This window comes from Gymnogyps californianus, chromosome 5, assembly GCF_018139145.2.
Source record: "Gymnogyps californianus isolate 813 chromosome 5, ASM1813914v2, whole genome shotgun sequence".
Taxonomy (NCBI): Eukaryota; Metazoa; Chordata; class Aves; order Accipitriformes; family Cathartidae; genus Gymnogyps; species Gymnogyps californianus.
Window position 1 is genome coordinate 58,150,301 of NC_059475.1, and position 27,386 is coordinate 58,177,686.

The window sequence follows — 27,386 nt, forward strand, 5'->3', positions numbered from 1 at the left end:
CAATGGCATTAGATGAGTGATGCCAGCTCATGTGAACTGTAAAGAAAAAGACAAAAGCTAAGCATTGCTATTTTCAGCACAAGTTTGAAACGCGTGCAATAGGACTAAACTTGCCTTGCATTTCAGTCTTTCCTTGATTCCTTGCACACACATGAACTAACAGGGGCAATTCATATACAGCTTGGCACACAGGCATTCCCATCTCGGACATGCAAGGTCATTGCTGGAGAGGACATGTACGCTGTTACAGAACCGCTACTGGTGGGAAGGCAGCGGCACCAGCTTCAGGCAGCACAAATAGCCCAGCACATTCTCATGTACTAACAGGCCGATCCAAGGTCTACTGAAGTCAGTGAGAAGTCTCACCCTTGAAACTTCTCCCTCAACCAAGTGTAATCAGCTGACTTCAAAGGTTTACAGTCAAATTAAGAGTGTGCTTTTTTGGTTTTTAATTTTCTTTCCTTTTTTTTTTTTTTTTAAAGAATGCTACAGTTGATGTATGTCCACTAGGCTCCACAGTACAGAACCTGTTAAAGTTTAAATCTTTCACACCTCATTCAAGTGCCTTCCTTATACTTTTAAATGATTTGCAAATACCACACATCAATACCCATCTGTGTTATCAAAGGTATTTTTATTTGATGTAGATAAGACTATGTCTGGGCTAGCAACTTCCTATTCTTTATCAATACAACACAGATCTAACAGTTTGCTTTCAGCACTGTACATAGTAAAACAAATTAGCTAATAATTTGAATTTTTGTTCCATAAATCATAGCAAAGACATTGAAGTTCTTTTTAAGAAAGGAGATATTTAATTATTACATGAGGTATTTTAAGAAAGTATATTTTCTCACTGGAATACATCTTAAAATAAGTAATCCTAGTTCAAATGACTCCGTGCAGTAAAACAGAACAGACAGCACTAGAAGTATCCCTGTGTCCAGCAGCGACTTCATTTTCACAGCATGATTTAACACTTGGTATTTTTTATAACTAGAAACTAAAATTTGCATTTCTATACTATCTTCCACCTGAGAATATGAAGAAAGTTTATAACCTTGTGATAACCTCCTCCCTCCAGAGGCAGTCAGACCTGTTAAATAGCCGCAGAAATGAAAGTACAGTGAGATTTCTGCAACTTGCCCCAGGTCAAAGAGGAAGATGATAGCAAAACCAGCCTGATATTCTTTCTCCCATGTTCAAGTCACAGATCTCCATTCTTTCTGTTTCGATCCCAGGCCTAAGTCACTGTGTAAACTACTTTGTAACATTCACTATCTTTTTGTGTGCAGCATGTTCCCAGTAGCCCAGAAGGACATGCAGTCCAGTAAACCAAGGTACACAGGACAAAAGAAAATGGAGCTACTAGTTATTAGTTTGAGATACGACCTCTTACCAACACATCTAAACCAATTTACAAGTTAGGCTTTAGCATCAAAATGGAAGTTTTATTTATATTTTCAACATAGAATACAATAAAATAGTGTTGTGCTGACAGACATGCTTTTCTGCAAGATTGGGCAATTCTGTCTTGTATATTCTGATTTTAAATAGATACAAGTCCTATTTTAAACTTTTCCTGTACTCTGACGTTCACTGTAATTAACTCATTAAAAGCAGTATTTATAAAGCATTGATTGCAGACTGTACATAACCAGGGAGTGATGACATACAACAGAATATAACTATTACTCAGTTTTGGTTTATCAAGTGGTAAGTTACATACGCATTTCTTCAAAATTCAAAAGCTAACTTCCGTGGAGTCATGAATTGCTTCACCATTTCATCTGTGACCTGCTTCCGTCTCTCTTGATGAGCTGCTATCAAGGGCTGCAATGTTTCAATAAGAACCTTCTTCAGCTCCCCTGTGAGCAATTCCCCGCTTGTGTATGCCTGTCAAGAAAGTGTTGATTGCTAAATATGGTGCTATATGGAAAAAGACTCAGTGACAAGTATTTCTTTAAAAGCCTGGCCCTAGCAAATACAGATTTGGATGTCTTAAAAATAAGCACATGCCTTAGAAGATCATGTGGTATCACTCTGAAAATGTAACTTGCAAAATTGCTTGTTGCCTTTCAAAAGATTAAAGCAGCTGGGCAATTTCATATGTGACAAGTTATATGGGCTGAATAAGCTACATTCACAAGAATTTAACTGGGAAATCCTGCAATTATTTGCAGGGAACTGCATATTTTTCTCCCCAGAATCCCAGTTCAAATAAACAGTCACCTTACGCTGTTTTTTTGCAATAAAAGGTATAAATTCTCGTATTTTTCTCTCATTGCATTTGGGTAAGAGATTAGATGTGATTAAAGAATCCTTTTTATAGCAAAACCACTCAGAATCTATGTTCACACTAGTAGTCATATTCACAGTTGGTAATCTGTTCAACTGCTCTGATACTGAAAATGCTTTAGCTAGAAGCACAGGCTAACAGCTGACTGGTTCAGCCCTGGTTAGAAACCATAGGTGGGGCCATTAGACTATGATTTGAAATGGCAATAAACATGATAATCTCACCTCCCCTTGTCATTAAGTCATTCATAATACCAAGTTAAGGTGCAACTGTTGCTGATGCTCACTCAGCAACAGCAAAATAAGTTAACAAGAATGAACTGGATTGTTGTAATTTCAGTGGTGGTTTTTTTGGGGGTAGTTTTTTTCTTTTGTTTGTTATAAAAACACTGATATTGTTTTCTCTGAGTATCCACTTCTGAAAGCCTCTCCCTCTGGCACCATAATTGAAACAGTTCCACTAATGTCACTATAAGCAGTGACTTCATGTTCTCTAATCTGGTTCTGAGGCAGCATTGCAGCAAGCTGCTGGCTTGAGCTCTGTAGCAGAGTTATGCTGATATTGTTGCAGTGGTTGGAGACTAATGGAAAACTGCTCAATATCTCAAATGTGCTCCAGATTTCCATAAGAAATTTACAACAGTTTGCATGGGGATTAGTAGCTATCCAACCCAGCTCTTGTGGGGGAAAGAGTAGGGGGTTGGAGAAGAAACTGTAGCTCTCGACCTTCTTCCAGCTGTTCCCAGTAGGACAAAGCTGATAAACCGATGTGACATGGGTACTATCAACTACAGATACTGCCTTCCAGAGAACGCACACTGCCTAGTATTGATGATGATCATATAGCTGAAGGAAGTGAAATGTCTTGCTACTACCCCCGGGGACAGAAGTCTGCCAGATAGATTTAAGGAAAACACAACTTATATGAAGCAGTTTTTGCTTGCGATCAGTGAATCAATTCCTCATGGCTACTGCATTTCTTGTGATAAGAAAAAACAAAAAACCAGCAAGCTTTAGACATGAGCTTTTGTAATTTTGCAGAGTATTTAGGTACCTTGCACATCAGGAACAGGCAGAGTGTATTACACAATTAAAACAACATTAATCCTAAGGTGGCCTCATTTGAAAAGTAGGGGAGATATTGTCCTACACAGTGTCAGAGATCCTTATGAAAATACTAGGGATTTTTTTTTTTTTCCCCACAGAAGAGTTAGATTGACCTGTGAGAAAGACAAACATTGCAAACAAACAAACACAGAGGTCTTAATATTGAAACTTGTAAGGGATGGAGAGCGCAAGAATAACAACACAATTACCTTGCTGGAGAAGGTTAATAGGAGGACTTAGTTACAGCTTTGTCCTCACAATAAGGAATGAATAATATTAAATCTTCATCTTGGCTACTTACCTGCTTCAGTTGTTCAAGCCTGTCATCATCTTCTAGGAAGAAAGTCAGGTACATAAAAGATACGTCAACATCACAGTTACCTCCATACTTCCTGTGCTCTTCAATAGTATCTCTGCCTCCTGAGAAGGCATGCTTGTTGATCTGAAACAACATAATGATTTTATGATGTAATTTCTACTAAATTCTGGATTACTATATTGTAAACAGAGGTGTATCACGATCCTCCAAATTCTATACTAAGGGCTAGCTGAAGGGTGAGTGGGGCAAGTCAATGTAGAGCCTCAGGACTGAAGCAGGAAGGCAAAAGGAGGTCATTAGAAGCCAGCAGGGAAAAATGGCTATAAACATACTCCCCAAACTGCATAACCAGACCAAAAATGAAGCAAAAATAAAAAATAATCCACCCAAGATTCAGTCAAAAAGGTTTTAAGTCCCTTCTGCTGAAGCAGTTGCCCTGCTGGATAGAATTTGTGCTTATGGGAAATGTACTTCATGTAAGAAAAAAATAAGATATTCACTTCATCAAGAAATTAATTTTGAAAGAGGTGAAGAAAGCATGGAGAATTTTTGAAGAAATCCTAGAGAGAACCTAGTCTCCTCCTTTTCTCAGGGAAAAGGCAAACAACAGAAAGCAAAGTTAAAGATTACAAACCCTTGGCTAGAATGGCTAAAATTAGACAAATGCCTAGTTGTTCAGTCTAAAAATGGAATACTTGCTGACTCTCCTCCCCTCTTCTTAAGCATAGCTTCCTATGGGGAGATGAACTCCACTGCTGAATAGATCTATCTGCTAATCCCATTCCCAGTAAATTCAGAAACCACCGGCCCATTTGAAAAATTTATACATGTGTAGAATTCTCAGAGGATGCTAATCTTCCTACAAATTTAAAGAAAATAAATTACCAGGAAGAAGAAAAAAGTATTTCTCAACCATAAGCTGAGCTTTCATTTGGCTCTTGTATCTTTTCAGATATCATCATCAACCAGCCAAGAGACACGCATGCATATGAAGTAGATTTTTTTTTTTTTAGTTCTGGTACCTAGGAACTGTTATATATTTACAATTTCTGAACGTTATCATCTGTATGACTGTCTAGTGCTTTTTTGAATCTTTCTAACCACCATGTTACAGACGATGTCTTGTGGCAACAAATTACATACAAAAATGATGCACTATTGAACGTCTTAAGAAAATAAACTGCCATCTGTCACATTACATCTATTCTTACATTGTAGGACAGCCTGAACAGCTGTCTCAGTATCTGCAAAACTACGTTTTTACCTATTGTTTTGCACTTCTCCTAACCTGTCTCCTTACTAGATTTTGAAAGTCTTTGTATGAAATTTTTTCTATGTCCCTCGTCTCTACAGTTTGTCTTCTTACTAAGGTGAGAGGGATTAAACACAATATGCCAGGTGAAAGCACATTACTGTTTTATACAAAATGTTTCCTATATTAATCTCAAGTTCATTTTTTACATATTCTGGCACCTACTCGTTGACTGAGGGTTTCAATGATTTATCATTTGTCATATCAGTGATGCATTGATCTTTTCCCTGAATTAATACAGACTTAGAATCTAAATAACAGTTTCTAGGAAAACAAGCAAATAATTGAGCTGTAATCGGGTGTTGATAGGTGAAATAAGAATAGTTTATTATAATGTTGTCGTTCATCTCCTTAGATTTCCCAGAACCTTCTCAGCCTTTCCCAATTATCTAGTAATTTTCCATCTTCTATTACCTGTAAGTTTTGAACCTCATTACTTAGCAATGCACTAGTGATCTGAAAAATGCTGTAAGGAGTAATTTTTTTGTGCAGCAGTGGCACTCTCTTTTTAACATTCATCCATCACCAAAGTCACCTTTCCACCTCTAATTTTTTATTTATTGGCCATAACAATATTTGGTCTTTCACTCAAGTTCTATTTCCATAAAGACTTCTTTCTGATGGGCTTCAGAAGCTGAAATAAATCTGTTTGTCCTCCATTACTCAATACTTCACATAATGTTCAGAATTTTTTCTTTATACCTTTTATATTCTAAGTAGCTAGAATTATTTTGTTATTTTTCCAACTAGTTTAAGGATAGCAGAAATAGGACTTATTAACTGGACATAAGGCATCTTGGATCTTTTTGCAGATTACTAACTACTTGCCAGGAAAAAATGGAAGAGTATTACCAACATTACAACCAACCATGTATCCTCTATTCTGAAATTATAGGCTTTTTTAAAAAAGCAACTGTGTAACTGTGCATATAAACTGGAATTATTATAATTCAAACACATGAAGAATTCCACTTCTTCAAAACAGTACTGTTTAACCAGTTTCTACGTAAGTGTCCTGGTTTCGGCTGGGACAGAGTTAATTTTCTTCTTAGTAGCTGGTACAGTGCTGTGTTTTGGATTTAGTGTGAGAATAATGTAGATAACACACTGATGTTTTAGTCGTTGCTAAGTAGCGCTTATCTTAAGTTAAGGATTTTTTCAGTTTCCCATGCTCTGCCAGCAAGCAGGTGTGCAAGAAGCTGGGAGGGAGCACAGCCGGGGCAGCTGACCTGAACTAGCCAAAGGGGTATTCCATACCATGGAACGTCATGCCCAGTATATAAACAGGGGGGAGTTGGCCGGGAGAGGCAGATTGCTGCTCTGGCATCGGTCAGTGGGTGGTGAGCAATTGCATTGTGCATCACTGGTTTTTTTTTGTTTTTTCACCCTCTTCTTTTTTTTGTTATATTACCTTTTCATTATTATTATTATTATTTTTCATTATTATTATTATTGCTAGTATTATATTTTACTTTAGTTATTAAACCATTCTTATCTCAACCCACGAGTTTTACCTTCTTTCCCGATTCTCCTCCCCATCCCACTGGGGGCGGGGAGTGAGGGAGCGGCTGCGTGGTGCTTAGCTGCTGACTGGGGTTAAACCACGACAGTAAGATAATGAATCATTATGAGATTACTGCAGAAGAATCTGACCTATACATGGGTTTGTTAACCATTAGAGAATTAATCCAATCCCACCCAGCAGAAACAACATAGACATCTTTTTTCTTGTTTTGACAGATAGTTATTTCATATCTGGTTATCATGCCTATAAATCCTTTTCCAAAGACTAATTTTTATTCATTTTTTTAAATACCACAACACAGGTAAACTTTTGCCAAACTAAATCATCTGACACTGGATAAGAGGGATTTTCATCTGAGCTAGAAGGGGCACTAGGAATATACTCAGATAGGAGAAAATACCCCTTCCAAAACTTAGGTGAAATTCAACATAATATTTATTTGTGAATTGGAGGGAGGAGTGCATGGCAGCAGCAGATCCCCAAGCAGCAGGAAAAGTCTGACCTGTATTGTAACTGCCACTGTGTGACACTTGGTGCTTCCAGCATGGAGAGACAGTCAAGAGAAAGCGCTGTTTATTTGATTTACATCATGGACTGTCAGATTTCAAAACTCTGGCAACATAATATTTATTTTTAGAGCGTGAGCCTCCACAGCTCTTATTCTTACACCACTGCTCTGCAGGTATCAGATAAACAAACACGATGTTTTGTATATTATTCTAGCTAGCGTTTGTACTGTTAGACTTGTTGGCAAGGCAAAAGATTATATTTGATAGTCTAGCTAAATTTGCATAACTTGGTTAATTCCTGAAGATGCTTTGCAATGAAACGTCTGGGAGAAAGGATGCAGATATGTTCAAAGAAAACATTAAAAAATTGCCATTGTAACCGTGAGGGCCACCACTCCTCTTTGTTATAAAGCTTTGTGCTCTCCAGTTTTGCAGGTTCTTACCTTTGTCTTGATTTGTTTGGGTGTATCAGTGAGGAAGATGGAGGAGTTTGGGTCACTAGCACTCATTTTTGTCTGTGCTCCTTGCAGAGCTGGGAAGAAGACTGAGTGCAGTAAGGCTGGTTTAGGATGTCCAATTCTAGGTGCTACATCTCGGGTCATTCTAAAATAAGGATCCTAGAACAAACATCAATAAAAGCACAGAATAAAGTTGAAAAATGTGATATAAAAGCTGATTTGTGCTGATTCATTCATCCCTTAACAGGTGGTCTCAAAAAAAAAAAAAAAACCCCAAACCCCAAAACCCACAAAACATTCCAGAACCTACTTCCAATCCAGTTCATCCAGAAGAACAAACAAACAAAATTCCTTTTTTTCATTTCCATAGTTTTGCTGTACACTCCAATTGCCTCAATTAATAGGCCTATTTACAAAGGTTTACATGAATTCAAATAATTGTGAAAACTGTGCTTAGTACACCTGGAGATGGATGCAGACTACGATGCAAGCTTCCTCCCAAAGTGTTTAACCACCAGCACAGAATCTGAATTAAAACGGTGATCAAGCTGGTAGTGCTGTGCTGACGTTCTGACTTAAACCAACTGCAATAATATTACTACATAATATTGTGGCTGATGAATGTAATTACATCATGTTCCAGTGACTGTCTGCGTGACTGAAATAGCTAGAGATTCAGACAGTGCAGGATTTGATTCCTAGAAACAATACTTATTTAAACTAACGATGCTACCACTGTCATTTGTAGCTGATGTTCTCCCATCCTCTCTGTATAGATCTGAATTGTTAAGGTTCTGCAGCCTTTCTGGCAAACTACTTCAATGCTTCTTTATTCTTACTGATAGAAGTTTTTTCCCTATGGTTCAACATAAATCTCTTGTGCTGCAAGTTAACCTCATTACATCTTGTCCTAGTTACCACGGAGATAGACAAAAGTTTCTTCCTACCCCCATGTGAGTATACTTTTGCATAGATTTTACTGTCTTTGCTTTCATAGATGTCAGCTCACTGTGAACTGGGTTGAGATCAAGACAGATCCCAGACTGGCAAGAATGAGTAATGCATGAATACGTGATTGTTGGGTTAAGCCTTCATCTTTGTCAGGACACAGCACAACATCCTTTTATCTCTTGCAGCTTCTGCCTCAGAAAGGTGCTTGCAGGAATGTTTTACAGATATTTCGATATACCACCATGAAGCTTGAATGGTACATTACAAAAATAAATCCATGAAAACCATAGGTTCTCTTACCTGATCAATAGCACATGGGATAAGACACTGAATGTTCTCCTTGCCATTGAAGATCTGTGGAAATGATGAACTGAAGGATGGAGCAGCTTGAATGGCAGGAAAGCTGATCTTTCCTAGAAAACAACGTTTGGAAAAGCTGAGAAGCCAATATAAGCAATGATAAATAGAGAGAACTTTTTGAAATATGTAAAATGCACAAGTGAATCATTCAGATACTCAGTTGAAGACCAGCATCTATCTTTAACAAGCAGCGTTGCCTTATCTGAGGAAACTTTTTCATCTTTACCTTCTATGATATCAACAAACCTTCAACTAACATAGCAACTAATGAAAAAAGGCAGGCTGTGATCACAAAAGTTCCAGAAAAGGTTCATCAGCGCATACTCTCTTCATCATTGAACTATCTACCCTTCTCAGAAATACAATTGATTATATCATCACTCTGAGCTGCTCATTTTTTTCCTCTTTGTGAGAGAATGACTATAGAGCTACTTATCAGGCAAATTCCCCTCTAAGATCTTAGAATCATTGCTATACGCATGCTGTACTCGTGAAACATCTCAGATGTGCCTCGTTTTCTTTTTTATACAGTGCTTAATCACAGAGTGACCAACCTGCTTCCCTGATCAAAATCCTCTCGGAACAGAAAGCAAACAGCAGATTTTTCCAAACATGTAATGAAGTCATTATCTCAACATCAACTTTTATTATAACACTGTTAAGACAGAAGTAGGAATCTGTTCCTTGGCTACAGTGAAGGCTGAAAAGCTGTCACTGGCCCAATTACTGGTCCAAGAATGATGTTAGTGCTCAGGAATGCCAAGGTTTTAATGCCATCTTTGACACAGAATCTTTTTTTGGCCAATGTGATAGAAACCTGCAATCACAGTGAAGTAAATGGAAGACAGTTACCCAGCACCTTGATAATTAGGCTTTTGAGCGCTCCTTAACTTTTTTCATATATGTATATATGTGTGTGTATTAATATAACTTTTTCTGAAGAGAAAAAGCTTCTATATAAATTTGGCACAGAAATTTCTAGGAGGCATAATTGACTATAGCTGCAATCTCTATTTTAAAAAAAAAAAAAAAAAAGGAATAGTTCTCTATCCTGGGCACTTCAACGTTGGTGTTTTGTACTTTGCTGTTACTAAGGCCAAAAAGGTAGCTATTATGCTAGAAATTTCACTGTAAAGTGTTTTCTATACTGAAGGAACCACAATAACAACCTTTTAGAATCAGCATAGAAACATGGATCTTCTTGCTTTTTCTGTCCGTTTCATGAGTGGCAGATACTAATCTCTTTAAATTATTACTTAAATAGTGCCATAGAGAGTGAAAGCAAGCATCACTTCTAGTAATTCATATTGTTTCCTACCAATGCAATCACTGTCTGTAAAGCCAAAGATTCCTTTCACTTGGTTAAATGTAACATGCTTCTGAACTTTGATGATGTTTTTGTAGAATCCAGTACTTGTCCTGTGAGAAAGAAAGTGGAAAAATAAAACGAGAAGTAAGAGCAGAAAAGCGTAGGTAAAAACTTTCACTCCAAAAGCTGAGAATGTCAAAAAACCTGCACGATTAAATCTCACCGTTTTGGACTTTTTGTGGCCCATTGAGATGATAATTAGAGAATTATTTACAAACAATAATTTTATGCCTTGAAAGTTTATTCTTCTCTCCCCCCCAACATTTACTGCAAACATTTTTTGTCACAGTTAACTGTCTAAACCCAGAAATATTTTGATTTGGAAATGGTGCCAAAATGCCTCACGGAGCCTGAAGTTTACTTATCCTTATGCTTCTCTGTGAACTCAGGCAACCTGAATGGATCATGCCTTCTGTGTTCCTTGGTATCCCCAGTCTGTATCCCATACAGGACACTGTGGTTCACCAAAGGAATAGTAGCTCAAATCCTCCAAATTCTCATTTTCTACAGGCTAAGTTCCCTGGTTGGACTTTCTCTGTCACCAAATACAGCAGCAGCATTTCCAAATCAAAAATAGCTCAGCAACTTCTTCCTTTTTTATTTCTGCTGAGGAGCTAAAGGAAAAGAAACAGCATTTCTGACCTGCCCTTGCTCAGCCACACAGGGCAGATCTGTGTTAATGCAACTTTTCTAAGGCAGGAAAGTCAGGGGAGTGAAAGGAGGAAAAACTGCTTTGTAGGCTCCACGTTCTGGGGGCTGTACTTTATACAGTTCATCTCCAAAATATATATTCTCTCATCCAAGTCTTTAAGGAAGCTCATCACCCCACATGGAAGAACAAAGCCCAGAACTTCAGTTCTGAACTCTGCCATAAAAATTCTTCCTTCTGAGAAGTCAGTTCCAATAGCAGTTTCTTTTTCTTAAATCTTCTTTAAACTTTACTCAAAGTTCAAATAATAATCTTTCATGCTGTATTATTAAATTAATTGACCACAACAAGTTGCTGAAATGCCTTTCATTAACGCAGATAAAGTGTAAACACATCTCAAAGATTTTGATACCATCTTAAACAAATCAATCTGGAGGTTTCTTGGTGTTTCTTGGTTTAGGTATTTTTACCATTTATCTGGTTTAATATATTTTTCATAATTTAAATTTAAACATTGCACACACAAGTATTTATTCATTTATTATACAGGATAATGACAATAGTATATATATAAAATGTCAGACAGCAGAAAAATTCTATTTTAAGTGTTATAAAACTTGTCTTGAAGCTTTCAAATTTAGATACATGTATTAAAACATTGCTGGCTGTCAAAGTTGGAGAGAAAATACAGACACTTTTTTTTCATTACAATGCCCTAAAGAAATTTATACTTACCCCATATAGTTTAAATCAGAAAATATAAAGGTTTTATTGATGTCAAAACCACATGCAATGATGTCTTTTGCATTTTCTCTAGCATACTCATGTGCCTTCTCAGTTGTCAGGTCCTTCCAAAGGTATTTCTCATCATCAGTTAACTGTATAACTAAGGGAACATCAAATACTTCTTGCAGCCACCTAATAAAAGCAGAAAGATTTTATCTCTAAGTAAGTTAAAATGAAGACATAAGTCATGCAGCTAAAATTTTTTTATACATTTAACAAAAGTATATAAAGAGGTCTGCTTCTCTTCTCTTTGTATGCATATGCAGTTATGTTTATGTGAGCAGAATAAACATTTTATACAGATTATAATGACAACTTACCTGGAAAAAAGACTCACACTCATTGTTTCCTGTACATATGACAGGGGTCACCATTTGCAATGGAAACAGAATTCAAAGAGACTTTTAGCTTGAGTCCAATGCCTCTGTGTCCTGCTGCTGCAGGCACTGCATTATAGAGTAATCTTACTGAGTCTCATCACAAACTTGGAGTGCCACAGGGCTAAGGGTGCAAGGAAGAGGGCTTTACGGTGATGCAGGGATTATGATCATTTTAGTGAAAAGGTAAGATCGCATTGTTTAAGTTCATTAATATTCACCTCACATAAACAGAACTCCTTGCAATGTATCATTTTGGCAGTTCCATAAACCACGTTCAATATTTCCTTAGGAAAAAAATGTTTTGATTAATACAAATGGTAGAAATAACTTACTTTGTGAATATAAATGGGATAAGATGACCAACATGCATTGCCTGAGAGGATGGCCCTCTGCCTGTATAAAGGTAAAAGGACTTCTTATTTTCATAAGCATCAAGGATTTGGTCCATATCTCTAAAGAAAAAAAACAGAGAAAACATGATGCAACTCTTTAGGAAGAGACATCCACAGCAAAAAGCTTCTATGCAAAATTTGAGTGCTTTTAAAGCCAAACTTATTTATAAATAAAATATAGTATGGCAAGTGTCCTAGAAATAAAAAGGTTTTGTTTGTTCATTTTTTAAAGAAAAGTATTGTCTCCTTCAGTCTCCATGAAAAAACCCTCAAAGAAAAATTAAATTAAAAATTAAATTAAAATAAAAAATTGTGCAACTTAGAAATTATTATCCAATTAAGTAATTTTAAAAGGCCTAGTAAAACAGAGCTGGGAATCATTTCCCAAATAGGTTCAACCAACCAGCTTGGAATGGTCTCTGGTGGAGGTTATGCCCTGAATCATTCTCAGGCACTTATTTGAAATGTGCTAGCTGCCATAGCCCAAAAGCTCATGCATGCTAACAATTAAACAGTGTAGATGACTGGCAGGCTGGTGCTTAAGATTATTCCCTGAGCCTTTTTTATGTAACAATACAGATGCATAGGTCCACAGGCCACGTGGACCCTTGTTGAAATCAGCAGTGACACCATATGAGCCCTGGAGTTCTCTGCTAGGCCAATGCCTTTGGCTGCTAACGTAGAGTCAAAATGAATCCTGTACAAAGCAAAGATTCTGTGCACATTTCTTCAATTTGGGATTAGTGAAGACATATCAGAAACTCCTGCAACCAAGGGTCTCAGATGTTGCCAGGGGAAATCTGCAGTAGTTGCTAGTTTCAAATGACACAGTTGGTTTAGCTTGGTATAAAAGAACATGGTCTTGTGCTAGTCATAAGTTTTTCCCAATAATGCTCACAAAAAGTCTACATAATGGGACCTTTTTGAATTCTAAAACAAGAAAAACTCACCTGTGAGAAAAAAAGATTCCTCTACGTAGAAAGCAGTGAGGTTTTTGCCCAATGGCTCTTTCTATTCGATTGATCAGATCTGTGTCAATTTTACTGCTGCCAAACCGAACTATAATCACAAAATGTTAAAAAAAAAACAAACAAAAAATAAGCATAGCATAGCTACAACCAGATCTTGGATTACCAAGAACATACCAATGCAGCCTAGATTAAAAAGGACATCTCCTTCTTCAAGTCTCAGGTAAAATGGCTAGATTTTCCTGATTCTTGCCTGAAGTTCCAGCAGTCATCTCCAGTACTAACTCTATGCTTGGAGGCCCAGTCTATTCACAACATGTAGTATTGCTCCATCCATGACTGATTATAATTGCAGTCTCCTTATAACAGAAGTATTGATATTCAGAACAAAAAACATTCCAAAGAAACATACTTAGGTCAATAACTTGGCCTCTGTAACCCATAGGATAAAAATGGCTGTAAGGCTCCGAATGTTCCTCTCTTGATGTCTAAATTTTCTGCCCTCCGATCACACGGTTTTTCACTTTCCAGCCCCAAATACTCCTCTGCAAACTTAATTCTTCTTTTATAGGGATATGATTACAGACACTGCTCCCCTCAAGAGGCTTGAAAAGGTAATGCATAATACTCTTCATGGCAATCAAGTAAGACTTATTACTTGGTGGTTTGGGAAATCAGCTGATTAATAAAACAACATTTTCAGATGTAGTAATTTCATTCAAAAAAAGTTTTGATACAGTGAAATAGCAGTATTTTTTCCTATTCCCAATAAAACTGAACTGGGGAAGTCTTTTATTTCTTCAGTAAAGCTTCCTATACTCCCGTCCCAATTCTTGGACCCTAATAAGCAGGTCCATGCTCCATGATTTGGATTTGATCAAAAAAATCTAGACAAGAATCTACTCTTTGCTACTATTCTGCTCTATTCAACATTAGAACAACTTGCACTGTTAATTATTGGAAATGCCAAAGTATTCAAGAGAACAAAACAGAGACTCTGGATGTAAAGATACATTTTATATGTACAAAATATCTAGATCCATCTATTCCAACTATCTTATTAAAGAGAGACTACACTGGCAAATTCCATGGTTATAAGACACATGTCCACATGGGAGAAGCACTTTGGGTCTTCCTAGCTGTAATAAGAAATAATCATTCCACAGGAACATATCGCTGACACCTGACAAATTTCAAATATCTTGACAGTTTCCTAAGGAAACCAGAAGCAAAGAAATTAATTTTAAACCATTCATTATGCAGCTAGTAAACTATGACTTACGTGACTACTATACTTCTGCCCTGTGTAAAACACAGCAATCACTTTGAATGCCCCACAGAGAATCAGGTTTACTTTGAATTCCCTCCTTATGCATGTTCCTGCTTCTAATTTTTCAATTTCTTTTTTATGTCAAAAGCAAGTAACATTAAAAGCCTTCCTGCAGGAATATTGTAATTAATTGAAATGTCCTTCCAAAGACTACAACTTTCTACCTGAGTAGGTAGGCTTCTAATGTTACATACTTGCACATGGTAACGATCCTTAGCTGGACAGCATAACAGTTTACACCACTAGACAACAGAGAGACTGATTCCAGCTGGAGGCAGAGCTCTCTACCTGTGCTGGTTAGCCAATGTACTGCCTTGGGTATGCAACTCATTTTACAAAGAAAATTAATATTCCTTGTTGCCCCTGCAGGTTAAGCACACTGGTATAATTTGAAAAGCCAAGTATTCAGACACTCTGGGCTTATTATACTAGACTAGACTAATTTCTTCCTCAGAAAAGGGAAAGGAAAGAGGCCTTCCATCCCTTTACAGCACAGGTTCTTGAAGAACAGCACGGAGGCTATTTTTAGTCCATCAAGGCTTTGCATACATCTCAAAAAAGACTATTTAAAGCCATGGCCATCCTAATCATTGAGACTGCAGTGCTCCCAAGCGATTTATGAGGGACACGACAGAAGAGTCAGACCGACATGTACCCTGAAGCACCAGGATGCTGAGAAGCCCTGAGTACAGGGAGTTCCTCTCCTACACTCTGGCTGAAAACAGGGATGTGTGTTTAAGTTTGTTATGTGAATTGTTTTTTCATTTTTTTATATGAACTATTCACTGAACAGCCTTTCATAAACAAAAATCAGGAATCCTCACTGAAAGAAAGACTCAATCTTGAGAGGAAGGAAGAGTGGTAATATATCCAATTTGAGCACCAACTTGGAGATAAGCATTTCTGCTGTTCCAGACCCTCTATAGCCATTTCATTTTCTTCTAGAATTACTGGTTATGCACAACATTACTACAAGGTTTTGTATATAGTCATTAAACTTGAAGTTAGTACGAATTAATGACTAAATGGGAGGGAAAACTAGGCATATTATCACAGAATGGTTTGGGTTGGAAGGGACCTTTAAAGGTCATCTAGTCCAACCCGCCCTGCAATGAGCAGGGACATCTTCAACTAGATCAGGTTGCTCAGAGCCCCGTCCAACCTGACCTTGAATGTTGCCAGGGATGGGGCATCTACCACCTCTCTGGGCAACCTGTTCCAGTGTTTCACCACCCTCATTGTAAAAAATGTCTTCCTTATATCTAGTCTAAATCTACCCTCTTCTAGTTTAAAACCATTACCCCTTGTCCTATCGCAACAGGCCCTGCTAAAAAATCTGTCCCCATCTTTCTTATAAGCCCCTTTTAAGCACTGAAAGGCTGCTATAAGGTCTCCCTGGAGCCTTCTCTTCTCCAGGCTGACCAACCCCAGCTCTCTCAGCCTTTCCTCATCGGAGAGGTGTTCCATCCCTCTGATCATTTTTGTGGCCCTCCTCTGGACACGCTCCAACAGGTCCATGTCTTTCCTGTACTGAGGACTCCAGAGCTGGACGCAGTACTCCAGGTGGGGTCTCACAAGAGCAGAGTACAGGGGGAGAATCACCTCCCTCAGCCTGCTGGCCACGCTTCTTTTGATGCAGCCCAGGATATGGTTGCCTTTCTGGGCTGCGAGCACACATTGCTGGCTCATGTCCAGCTTTTCATCCACCAGTACCCCCAAGTCCTTCTCGGCAGGGCTGCTCTCAGTGCCTTCATCCCCCAGCCTGTATTGATACCAGGGGTTACCCTGACCCAGGTGCAGGACCTTGCACTTGCCCTTGCTGAACCTCATGAGGTTCACATGGGCCCACTTCTTGAGCTTGTCCAGGTCCCTCTGAATGGCATCCCGTCCCTCAGGCATGTCAACCACACCACTCAGCTTGGTGTCTGCACCATTATCCAATGGGAAACAAGTTCCTGCTTACAATTGTTCATTCACTCCAGGTGAATCAAGCAGGATATCATACAAGGGAAGCACTAGGCCCATCCACTGACCCATTAAAATAAATATCACCAAAACAGAGAAATGCTGGTACACGATTCAGCAACCAGTGCTTTAATCCGTATGTTTTCTGAGCGTTATTGCATCTGCTTGTCCTAAGCAAACCTTAATTACTGAATGAATTTCTTCCTAGCAAATAAAATGCATTACAAAATGGCAAAGTAATTATAATCTAGATGAATGCTAAAAAGAGACCAAATGAACATGAAACTGTTTGATTTAACAGAACAATAGTAACTGGTAAGAGGCTAATCTTACAGAAACAGAAAACATGAGAATGCCCCAGATTAACTGGGGCTAGTCACCCTAGAAATATTTGTATATTGTCACAGAAAGTGATTAAAAGCTCTCTGAGATATAGAACACTCCACTGGAAATGCCTAAATATCTTTATTAAACATTCACAGACTGCACAACTCCCTTTTCTTTGCCCATCTTCATCTTTCCTGTTAAAAAATTGGATAATTTTTCCCTACCTATTTCCTCTTATTCCTCTTATGAGGATGTTCAAAACATTTTAGGCTCTCTATCCACAAAGAATCTGCCTTCCTAAACAGCTTCTGACAAGGATACAGTCTCCACTCATTAACAAGCTTTTAAAAAATTCCTAGCGTGCTTTTGATCTCTAGTGTTCTAGCTTTTACCAAAAGACAGCTTTCAACTTGCTGTACGTAAGAACTCCTGAGAGCTGCCACTTTCAAAAGTATATTTGCATTTGCTGAAAATTTATTGTGTACTTTTCCTCTTTGCCATTGCCGTGTTATATTTGCATACAGAAAACTAATAACCTACTATTCGTTACACAGTAACTTTACTGACCAGGCCAGTCTCAATAATCTTTGAACAGTCATGGCAGCTGGGAGAGGTTCCTGGGGGCTGGAAGAAAGCAAATACCACTCCTACCTTGAAGAAGGGCAAGAAGAAGGAACTGTGGAACTACAGGCCGGCCAGCCTCACCTCAATCTCTGGGGATGTGATGGAGCAAATAATCCTGGAAACCATTCCCAAACATTACTAAAGACATGAAGGTGACTGGGAATAGTCTCGATGGATTTATGAATGGGAAATCTTGCCAGACCAACTTAATAGCCTTCTATGATGATATGACTAGCCTAGTAGATGAGGCAAGAACAGTGGATATTGTTTATCTCAACTTCACTAAGGCTTTTGACACCATGTCCCATGTTATTCTCATAGATAACTGATGAAGTCTGGACTAGATAAGTGGACAGTAAGGTGAACTGAAAACTGGCTGAACTGCCAAGCTCAAAGGGTTGTGACCAGCAGCACAGAGTCCAGCTGGAGCCTAACATTATTTGTGTACCCCAGGCGGTTGATACTGGCGCCATACTGTTTAACTTCTTCATTAATGATGTGGATGATGGGACAGATTACACCCCTCAGCAAGTTCACAGATGAAACAATACTGGGAGGGGTAGCTGATACAACAGACGGTTTTGTTGCCATTCAGAGGGACCTCAGCAGGCTGGAGAAATGGGCTGACAAGAATCTCATGAAGTTCAACAAAAGGGAATGCAAAGTCCTAAATCTGGGGAGGAATAACTCCATACACTGGTACAGACAGGGGGCAAACTGGCTGGAAAGCAGCCTGGCAGAGAAGGACCTTGGGGTCCTAGGGTCCTGGTAGACAAGGAATTGAACATAAGCCAGCAATGCGCTTCTGTAGCATTGGAAGTTCAAAGACCTTATGGGCTGCATTGGGAACAGCACTGCCAGAATGTCAAGGGAGGTGATCCTTCCCCTCTACTCAGAACTGATGAGACACATCTGGAGTATTGGGTCCAGTTCTGGGCTCCAGCATAAGAAGGGCATGGACATACTAAAGTGAATTCAACAAAGGGCCATGAAGATGAAGGGCTTAGAGCATCTGACATACGAGGAGAGGTTGAGAGAGCTGGGATTGCTGAGCTTGGGGAAGAGCAGGCTCAGGAGGGATCTTACCAGTGTGTATAAATATCCAATTAGGGGAGGTGTGGGGGAAATAAAGAAGACAGCACCAGACTTTTCTCAGTGATGCCCAGTGAAAGGACAAGAGGCAATGGGCACAACTTGAAATAAAGGAAATCCCATTTAAACATACGGAAAACCTTCATATTGTGCACATGGTCAAATATTGGAACAGGTTGCCCAGGAAGGTCATGGGATCTCCATCCTTCGAGATAATAAAAATCCTACTGGCCAAGGTCCTGAGCAACCTGCTCTAGTTGACTCCGCTTTGAGGAGGGGAGTTGACTAGATGATCTGCAAAAATCCCTGCCAACTTCAACCATTTTGTATCATTTGCAATATTCAGCTCACTGAATTATCAGCATGGTTAGCATACAAAGCTCTTTCTCACTCATCCCTCTGCTCTTTGCTCATGCTCAAACAAACAAACAAAAATTCTAGGGATGTTAGGGATGTTCATGTCTAGTACTTAGCTAACAGAACCTTTCTTCCCAGAATATCTTCAGGCTGTTTTGTTGTGTAACCATACACTTAAGTGCATGTCTAGAACAACCATTTGAGAAGAATATCCCTTTCAATTACATAGTGCTTTTAGCACTTTCATTTCTTCCATGTTTGAATAAACACAAGCACACTGGCAACTTTCCCTGGTACCATGAGTAAATAAACAGATTATAGGTGGCACAAAAACTTCCTTTATGGTAAGAGCTATCAGATGTCAAGTTCTTGGACAATACTTTTTATTATTATTTCTAAAAGGAGGAGGAAAAGGAGGAAGTTCATCAATAACAAGCAGTAGCTGCTTCACTTCCTGAAGTGGCTAGGCTAGCATTCTTCTCTGAAAAATTTCCAACGCATCACTTAGAACAAGCAAAATGACTCATCCACCAAATTCCCCAATCTGCTAGTAGTGTAAATAAGTAAAAACCCTTTAGCTAACCCACCACTCTAGGGTATATCAAAAGGTCATACATACACACACGTACACAAACAGTTAGTGGAAAAAAGGGTATTGCTGTCAGGCTTTAACATGGCTTTAGAGAATTGATTTACAGTGAAGTCATGCTAGTCATTCTCATAAAGACCTTGAGATTGTGCCAACACAAGTATTCTACTCTTCCCACTTTTCTACAAGACTTAGAAACGCCCCCAAGATAACAAAAAACCTTCTCCATACCTCCTACACAAGTAACAAGCTGAGAGATCTTGTCCACTTCCAGATTCTAACAATTATCTTTTTTCCTTCTCCTGCACCAACGTATGTTTTTCTTTGCACGCTTCTCCAAGTTTTTCTTTCTCCTATTACTTTCTGCAGACTAACCCAATATGCACATACATTTGACATGATCTTACAATAACATCACACAGACTTAAAAGAATGCTGACACTAGCAACTGAGCTCCCAAAAGCAAATATATGGTTACTGCCACATACAGGTGTATGCTCTATTGTGAGAAACAAGCTACTGAGCAGAAACCAGCAAGGTACAACTGAGGTACTAAATATGAATTGAAGATTGACAATAACGAAAAAAAAGCAAATATAGTAAAAGTTAATGAATAGTTCTCTCACCTGTTTCTATACTAGACTCAAACAAGCTATTAAAATAGTGGACTGTAAAACAAATAAGGAAATTAACTAAACCAGTTTCTTAAATTACAAAACTTTGCAGGTTTTGTAACACCGCTGTCTAAAATATTTTCCATTACATTGTGTGTTTTTTGAATGAGCTGTATCTTCTTCATCCCAGCCAGCACTTGGCTGCTTGGTAGTGTGTCTTCTGAAGAAGTCATTACACTTACAGATTTCTGCATTAATTTTGGGTCATCCCTGCCCTCCTTAATTTGGAAGTCAAGGCAGATGTGGAGAGATGGTAGGAAGAATCCTACAGCCTGGCCAGAATGCTCTAGGCTCTAGTTGTTCTGCATCACAGCCACTAAAGATGTAGATACTCAGTCACAGTGTCTTCATTAATATAACTTCTAATAACAGTCCTTATGCCAAAAAACAAACTGCAAGTAAAACTTTTATTTTAAACTGAAAAGTTCTTTGCAAAGTATTTAAGTCTTCCAAGGCAAACCCCTGCCTGGGACATTCTCAACTCCTACAGCAAATTCTTTAGACACGCGAATGCTAAGATTAGACATAAATTAAATGCTACCTATGACGGTTTTGAGCAGGATTTGTTATGATCCCTTGCTGTTTTTGTGGCCATTAGGATCACTTTACATAAATTCCTTAGTAGCAGTGAAGAAAGAGTTATACCTATGAGTTTATCATAATCCACGCCTTTAGCATTTGATGTCTGCACAGTCCAGGGATCCACAAAATCCTCGTCCTCTTCTTTAGTTGTACCATTGTTTATTGATACAAGATCTCTTGGAGGCAAGCCTGCCTGATAATCTTGTCCTGTTGTTGTTTTATATGACAGTTTTAATGATAACAGCATCCTTACTGCTGCATCAATTTCATCCTGAATAAAGGAAAAAAAACCTGTTTGACTTATCATACTTAAGACAGACAATTAGATTAATGTCCTAACCTTTCAAAATCCCGCATCCATGCTTTGACTTGAATTGCATTATTCATAAACTCTAAGCCTTTATTGACATGTTTGCAGCATCACTGCTAAAGGTAAAAGAAAAGCAAATAGCAAGTAACTGTTTCCTAATCTGCAGAATTTAGAGCATCACCATTGCCAAGATACTTAAAGCATCTCTGTCTCACTTTTCAATTTCTGCCCGAGGGGAAAAAAAAAAATGCTTGCCTGCTTTTCAGAGGCATGACAAGCTTAACATTTTAAGCACAAATTTCTAAGATATATAAATATAATATGAATTATTATCTAATTTACTTTACAATGCTTTTAGTGGCTCATCTTAAAATAATTTATTCATTACAATTCATTGACAGACTTGAATACAAACTAGAACAGAAAGTTCTTTACCACTTTCATGGTTATGACCTTTTTCATACAAAGCTATTGTAAAATTTCATGTAAGCAATAAATAGATTAACACTATTCGACTCCCAGTTTTCAAGGCTTACTCCCACAGGCAATACACTAAGAGAGCCCATATTAAAACTGAGCTCTCTGCCAACATAGTGATGACGGAATAGGGAACTTGAAATTAATGGCAAATTACTAAATTACTTAAGAGAGATTAAGCAGGGACTGTCAGTACAGTTACAGGAAGACATATTTGCTAATGTGTACAATAATGCATGGAGAAAAAGATTTTAATTAAGCATCTAAAACCAAGGAAGAATGCAAGTGATATAAATTTTACTTGAAAACCAAATACCTTGGATCCTGTCACATAGCATGGCAACTGGCTGAAGCAGACTTCTAAGTCTATGACTCTCTGTTCTTACTTCAGGAGTAAAAACTTTGCTCTTGCTAGTGACTACCTTGCTCCGGGTATGTCCACAGTTCACAGAATGGACATAAATATTTTTTAACAAGATTTTTTTCTTACTGCAATACAAAATAGATCTCAGAACAATCATATTCTTCAGCACTTAAAGACAGACCTAACTTGAAAAAGGATGCATTCAAAGCATGAAATGGAAATACCTTTGGTGCTTTTCCTGCTTTCAGTGCTCTGACTTTCTCTCCTTGTTCAGTTACTCTTTCAAACAGCTGAAGCGGACTCAGAGATTTCAAATCACAGTTCAGACTATCAGCCATTTTGCCAGACTGCAAACTATCTCTTTATTTGCAATTCAACTAAATTTAACGTCTTCCAATTCTTCAGCTTGTAGATTCAAAACAGCAGCAACAACAGAGAGAACTGTAGGGCAAAAAACAGTGTGTTTTATTCTTTCATGTATATCTTAAAGATGAACAGAATAAGAATATAAAAACTATACTGACCCCATACCTAATTCTATTCATATCAGATTGATAAATGTGGAGACATTAACACAATGAGCTTCAGTTTCATACAGAAATGGACTGAGACTGACAAGAGTACCAAATAAATTTAGAGATCACTCTTAATGTTGTTTGTCTACGTATTTAACACTAGAACACCTTTTCAAAGTCAAACTCCTGACAAAAGTAAAAGTAATTAAATATACATACGATTCAGAGCATCTCAGAACAGTTGGTAGAGGTTATCTAATTCCTGATTACTTAATGTTTTTGCACTACTTGATACCCTGTCAGATTCTGAATGATAATGAGATTTTTATAACTATCATATGGAATTTTGTCTTCATATACGTAATATAGTACTTCAGCCCAAAGAAAGATATACAAGAGAAAAGCTTAGTCATCTTCTTTACTGCTTTCCTCCAGAGGTTATAAAACATACTAATGATTAGTGAGAAATGCTGCTTTCTAAAGAAAATCAAACCTTAGGTAAGCAATAGGCTGTAAATTTAAGGAACTATTTGTTTCTCAGCAGTATGTAGGAAAAATAACCCTAGGAGATGGCTTAAGAAGATGAGATGGCCGAGAACAGTAACACAGCAGTCCTCCTATGTCCAACATATACCTTGATCACTGGAGCTTCCTAGCACAGTGATCCTATGCTTCCACAAACGGGCTTCTCTCCCAGGCTAACATCTATTACGCTGTACATATTAACAATAACATAATCTGAAACTTAGCAGTCTACTAATTAACAGCAACCAAGACTCTGGAAAACTACAACTGCATAGTTTACAGTACACTAACACAGAAAGTACAGAAAGTTAAAAAATGCTGTTAAAATGTTAAGTAAGCATACAGTTTCTGTTATCAAATGCATTAAAATAATTTTCACTCTACATCAGAAATATCTTGATCTTTGTCCCATCAGTTATAATCTAAAATGTTACAAATAAGCTCTGCTGTACTTAATTTTAATGAATACATTGAACACCTCTCAGTAATTTCCAAAACAGGAAACTCCTGTAACATGGATTGCATTGAATTAACTCATACTTTACTACATATGCCTCCCATAAAGGTGGCACAACAATTCATGGTATCCCACCAATTTCTTTCCCTAATTTTTTCTAAAATTACCTAATAAATTGTCTTCAGATAATCTCTGATCAAAAGATAGAGTTTTATTTATGTCTAAGAAATCCAGTGAATCTGTTATCAACCTGCCATGAGTGAAACCTCATTTTAACTGCAAAGGCAGAATTCCTTATTTTAAGATATCCTTATTTTCAGAAATTATTCATGCTCAGCAGCTCTCTGTACAAAATGATGAGGTCTTTAGAAGTACATATGCTCCGAATCACTTTTTTTGCAAAAATTCAAGCATCATGCTGTTTAAATATTCACAACTGAGGATAAACAAGCATTAACTTGATATGGGAAGAGAGTTTTAAAACGGTTATGGTTCTGGTTATAGTGAGCTTGCCATATTTACATAGAAGAAAATAAGTGTTAAAAATGGGTAAGGAGGACACCATCTGTCAGAAAAACAACATTGTAAGTGAAACTGCAACTATCTCAAATGAATCCATTTGGGAGGAACATACCACAATAACAAGGTACACAGAGAAGCATACAGAAAATTATACAACAATTTCATAAAACCTGAGACTGTTAAAATGAGATAACAGTGCAGATCCTAATGACAAAAGTGAACTGAGGGAAAAGTAAATTTTCCATGAAAACTATCATTGCCACTTGGCCAGGGTTGTGAAGTGCTGCCTCACAATCTGATGTTGTCAATTTATGCAATCACCCAAGCTATTGTATAGCTTTTTAACTTGAGGAAAGTGATGTCATCTTAATTCATAAACTGAATGCACTGTATTCAGATGTGATAGTGACAAATGCAATGCAAGTTGAAAGAGTAAATTAATTTCATACTGAGTTGCAAATGTTGGTGTGTTGGAAACACAACATTCACCCTAAGCATTCTCTGTCATGCCGTGCCCATGTCCATGAAGGAAGAACTCTGTGCCCATGTAAAGTCCTACTGACTTGCAAAGGATTATGTCTCTCTGGAGAGACTCCCTAGCATATTATTGATCCATTGCTATGCGTGAAGCATGAACAGATAGAGTTTACAAGACACATATGTAACTGAAGTGAATCATAAAAGCTGTTAATAAAAATACATGTTCATTTGGCTCCCTTTTTCCAGAATTAAAAAAGAAGAAACAAAAACATATAATAGTTGCATTAGCTGTTCAGCAGTATTTCAAAGCCTTCCTTCTACAAAATAATCAGCCTAATCACAACCTTGGTTATATTTACATAGTATATCTTTAAACTGCCACTGTACAAAGCCTTCACCTGCCTAGAAAACTTAAGAAGGTTGATTTGGTAACCTGCTGGTTACCAAAACATATCTATCATTAAGGCTTTCTTTGTCAGACAGCTGCAATATTCCCAGATTTCAGCTTCAGTTGAATACCGTGAGAAAGCTGAGAAGTGTATACATCCACTTGCTAATTTAATTTGCTTAGTCTATTAACACTGATACCATACTTAGATTACATAATTGACTAAAATAAGACTGACTAATGTATTATCAGTAATACTTAAGTTTTTAACCTAATCTTGATCCCTTCAAGCTTGAGTATTTGCAGTTTGACAGTGTTATTTTAAAGACGTAATTTGAAGCATATTCGCATTGAAACAATTCTCTGATGTATTCCTACAACTTACTTACATTCTTTTATTTGGATACTAGTGTTTTCCTCTTTTTCATGGGCACGAGATATTTAACTGGAAAAGAAAGTATATAGACTAAATTCATATTAGAAAATGTTTATGAAGATTAACACACACCCTTTCTGTAGGAATATGCCAGTTATATTTACTGGCTTCGAATTTTACAAAATAGAAAAAGGTAAACAAGAATTATTCTTCAGTGTAAAACAAATTGTGACTTGGTGTTTTAACTTAATTCCTGAATGTACATTCTTACTGATAGATTGCCTCCATTCAGAAAGGCTGAAATGTCACAGCTGAGACTGAGCACATATACTGGAGAGCAGTAAACAGAAAGACTCTTTAAAAAGTTTGGAATATTATGGATTTAAGCTGAGCAAAGGATCCCAAATGAAGGTGCATTTTCATTAAGAAGCAGCAAAAGTAATCTAGTCACTGCAACAAGAGATGAGCATATTACAATTAGAGAATGAAAAAGATATTGACTGCTACCTAAAACTTATCTCCATTTACCCCACTACTGTCCTTATTTGCTGGTGGAATTCAAGCCAGGAATTCAGTAATATGGAACACAGGTCTTTATCTTTTGAAATTCATAAATGCAATTGTGAACCATTTAAAAGAAACGTCTGGATATTCTGCATTTTATCAGGACATTTTTTCTTGCTTTCTTATTGATATTATGAAAACTAACAGTCCCAGACACATTAGATACCATATGCAAACAGATTTGTAGGAAAAAAATGATACATGGGAACTTGAGAATGAAGACTTCCAAAGACAACAGTAATACAAGAGTCCCGAAAAAGTTTTCATGAGTGAATGAAAGAATGTGAATTTAAGTGTGACAGCACTTATGTTCCTAAAACTGTTTTGCCTCCTGGAAATAAAACAAAAAATGAAAAGTGAAATTAAAGCAGGTAGTGTGCACACATATGTCGTGTGAAACATGCCTAGAGAAGTACTCCAACACAGACTACATTTTATAGTAGACCTACCTTCCCAGTCATGATAATCATCAATTTATGTATGAAAATACAATAAAAGTGTGCAAGACTATTCCCTGAGATGATAATATTACCACTCAACCACTCTCATCTGAAGAAAGTCCAATATGACTCTTTACTATGCTACAGCTGTTAAGAGCTAAGCTCTTGTACAGGAACGGTTATGCATAAAATTAACCACCAAGCTAAGGTTTCTAACCTTGGAGCCCTGCAACACTTACCTACCGCACGCCTGCCCATGCACGGCAAAGGCACTCGCCAGCTCTGCCGTCCCCGGGCTGGGCCGCATTTTCCAGCGACCAGGCCGGCCGGCCCCCGGCCCCCAGCCTCCCCCCCCCCCCCCAGCCCCCCCCCTCCCGAGAAAAGGTTTTTTTCTCCTGACTCGTTGGCGATGTAGCCACAGGAGCTGCGGCCCCGCAGGCAGTGGAGGAAAAAGCCCTCAAGCGCATCGACATCTCGCAAAGGGATGGAGGAAATGTGCCCAGCAGAGACCCCCCCCCCCCCAGCGCCCCGCACCGGCCACGGGGGCGGCAATAACCGCCCAACGAGCCCGTCTCCCGCCCGCCGGGGTCTCTCACCGAGGCCGCATCCCCGGCGCGGCCCTCACCCGCTCGCCGAAGCCCAGCCCGACCCGGCTCGGCTCAGCTCTCCTCACCACTCCTCTGTCACTGCCATTGCATCACCTCCCAACCGGCACGGCACTCACGACTCCCGGCTGGGAAACGAATACTTCCGGAACCATTGAGTCTCACTGTCCTCCCTCCCCCCTACAGTCACCAGCCCAACGAAGCGCCCTCCACATTGCCCGCAGCGGTGGGAGAAGGGCTTCTACGCGCCCAGCGAGCCACGGCCTGACCTCTGCCCTTCCCAACACGCGATCCCTGCGGGAGGGCGGTGACATGCGGAACGGCTTGAGCGGGGAGCCTTGTTTCCACTCGGCGCGCTTTTAACAGAGGAGCCGCCGCGGGCCGGCTAGTGAGTTCCGGGCTGCGCTGCTGGCGGCGGCTGTGCGGCGCAGGTACCCGCG

The 27,386-nt window shown here is 38.5% G+C and overlaps 1 protein-coding gene across 4 annotated transcripts; it reads right to left on the minus strand.

The window, feature by feature from the left end:
* Nucleotides 1-507: 507 nt before the first annotated feature.
* Nucleotides 508-27,025, minus strand: WARS1 (tryptophanyl-tRNA synthetase 1). Of its 4 annotated transcripts, XM_050897569.1 has the most exons (12): nucleotides 26,938-26,974; nucleotides 25,351-25,406; nucleotides 22,299-22,515; nucleotides 20,987-21,194; nucleotides 13,366-13,474; nucleotides 12,356-12,475; nucleotides 11,593-11,775; nucleotides 10,158-10,258; nucleotides 8,780-8,892; nucleotides 7,514-7,687; nucleotides 3,707-3,847; nucleotides 508-1,896 (listed from the first exon to the last, which is right to left on the minus strand). In XM_050897569.1, the coding sequence occupies exons 3-12, from the start codon at nucleotides 22,410-22,412 to the stop codon at nucleotides 1,738-1,740; spliced, it is 1,422 nt and encodes a 473-aa protein (XP_050753526.1). In that variant the 5' UTR covers nucleotides 22,413-22,515; nucleotides 25,351-25,406; nucleotides 26,938-26,974; the 3' UTR covers nucleotides 508-1,737. The 4 variants fall into 4 exon arrangements, with proteins under 4 accessions (XP_050753526.1, XP_050753527.1, XP_050753525.1 ...); XM_050897570.1 differs by lacking the exon at nucleotides 25,351-25,406 and having other exon boundaries at nucleotides 26,967-27,025; XM_050897568.1 differs by lacking the exon at nucleotides 25,351-25,406 and having other exon boundaries at nucleotides 26,938-26,992.
* Nucleotides 27,026-27,386: the final 361 nt, after the last annotated feature.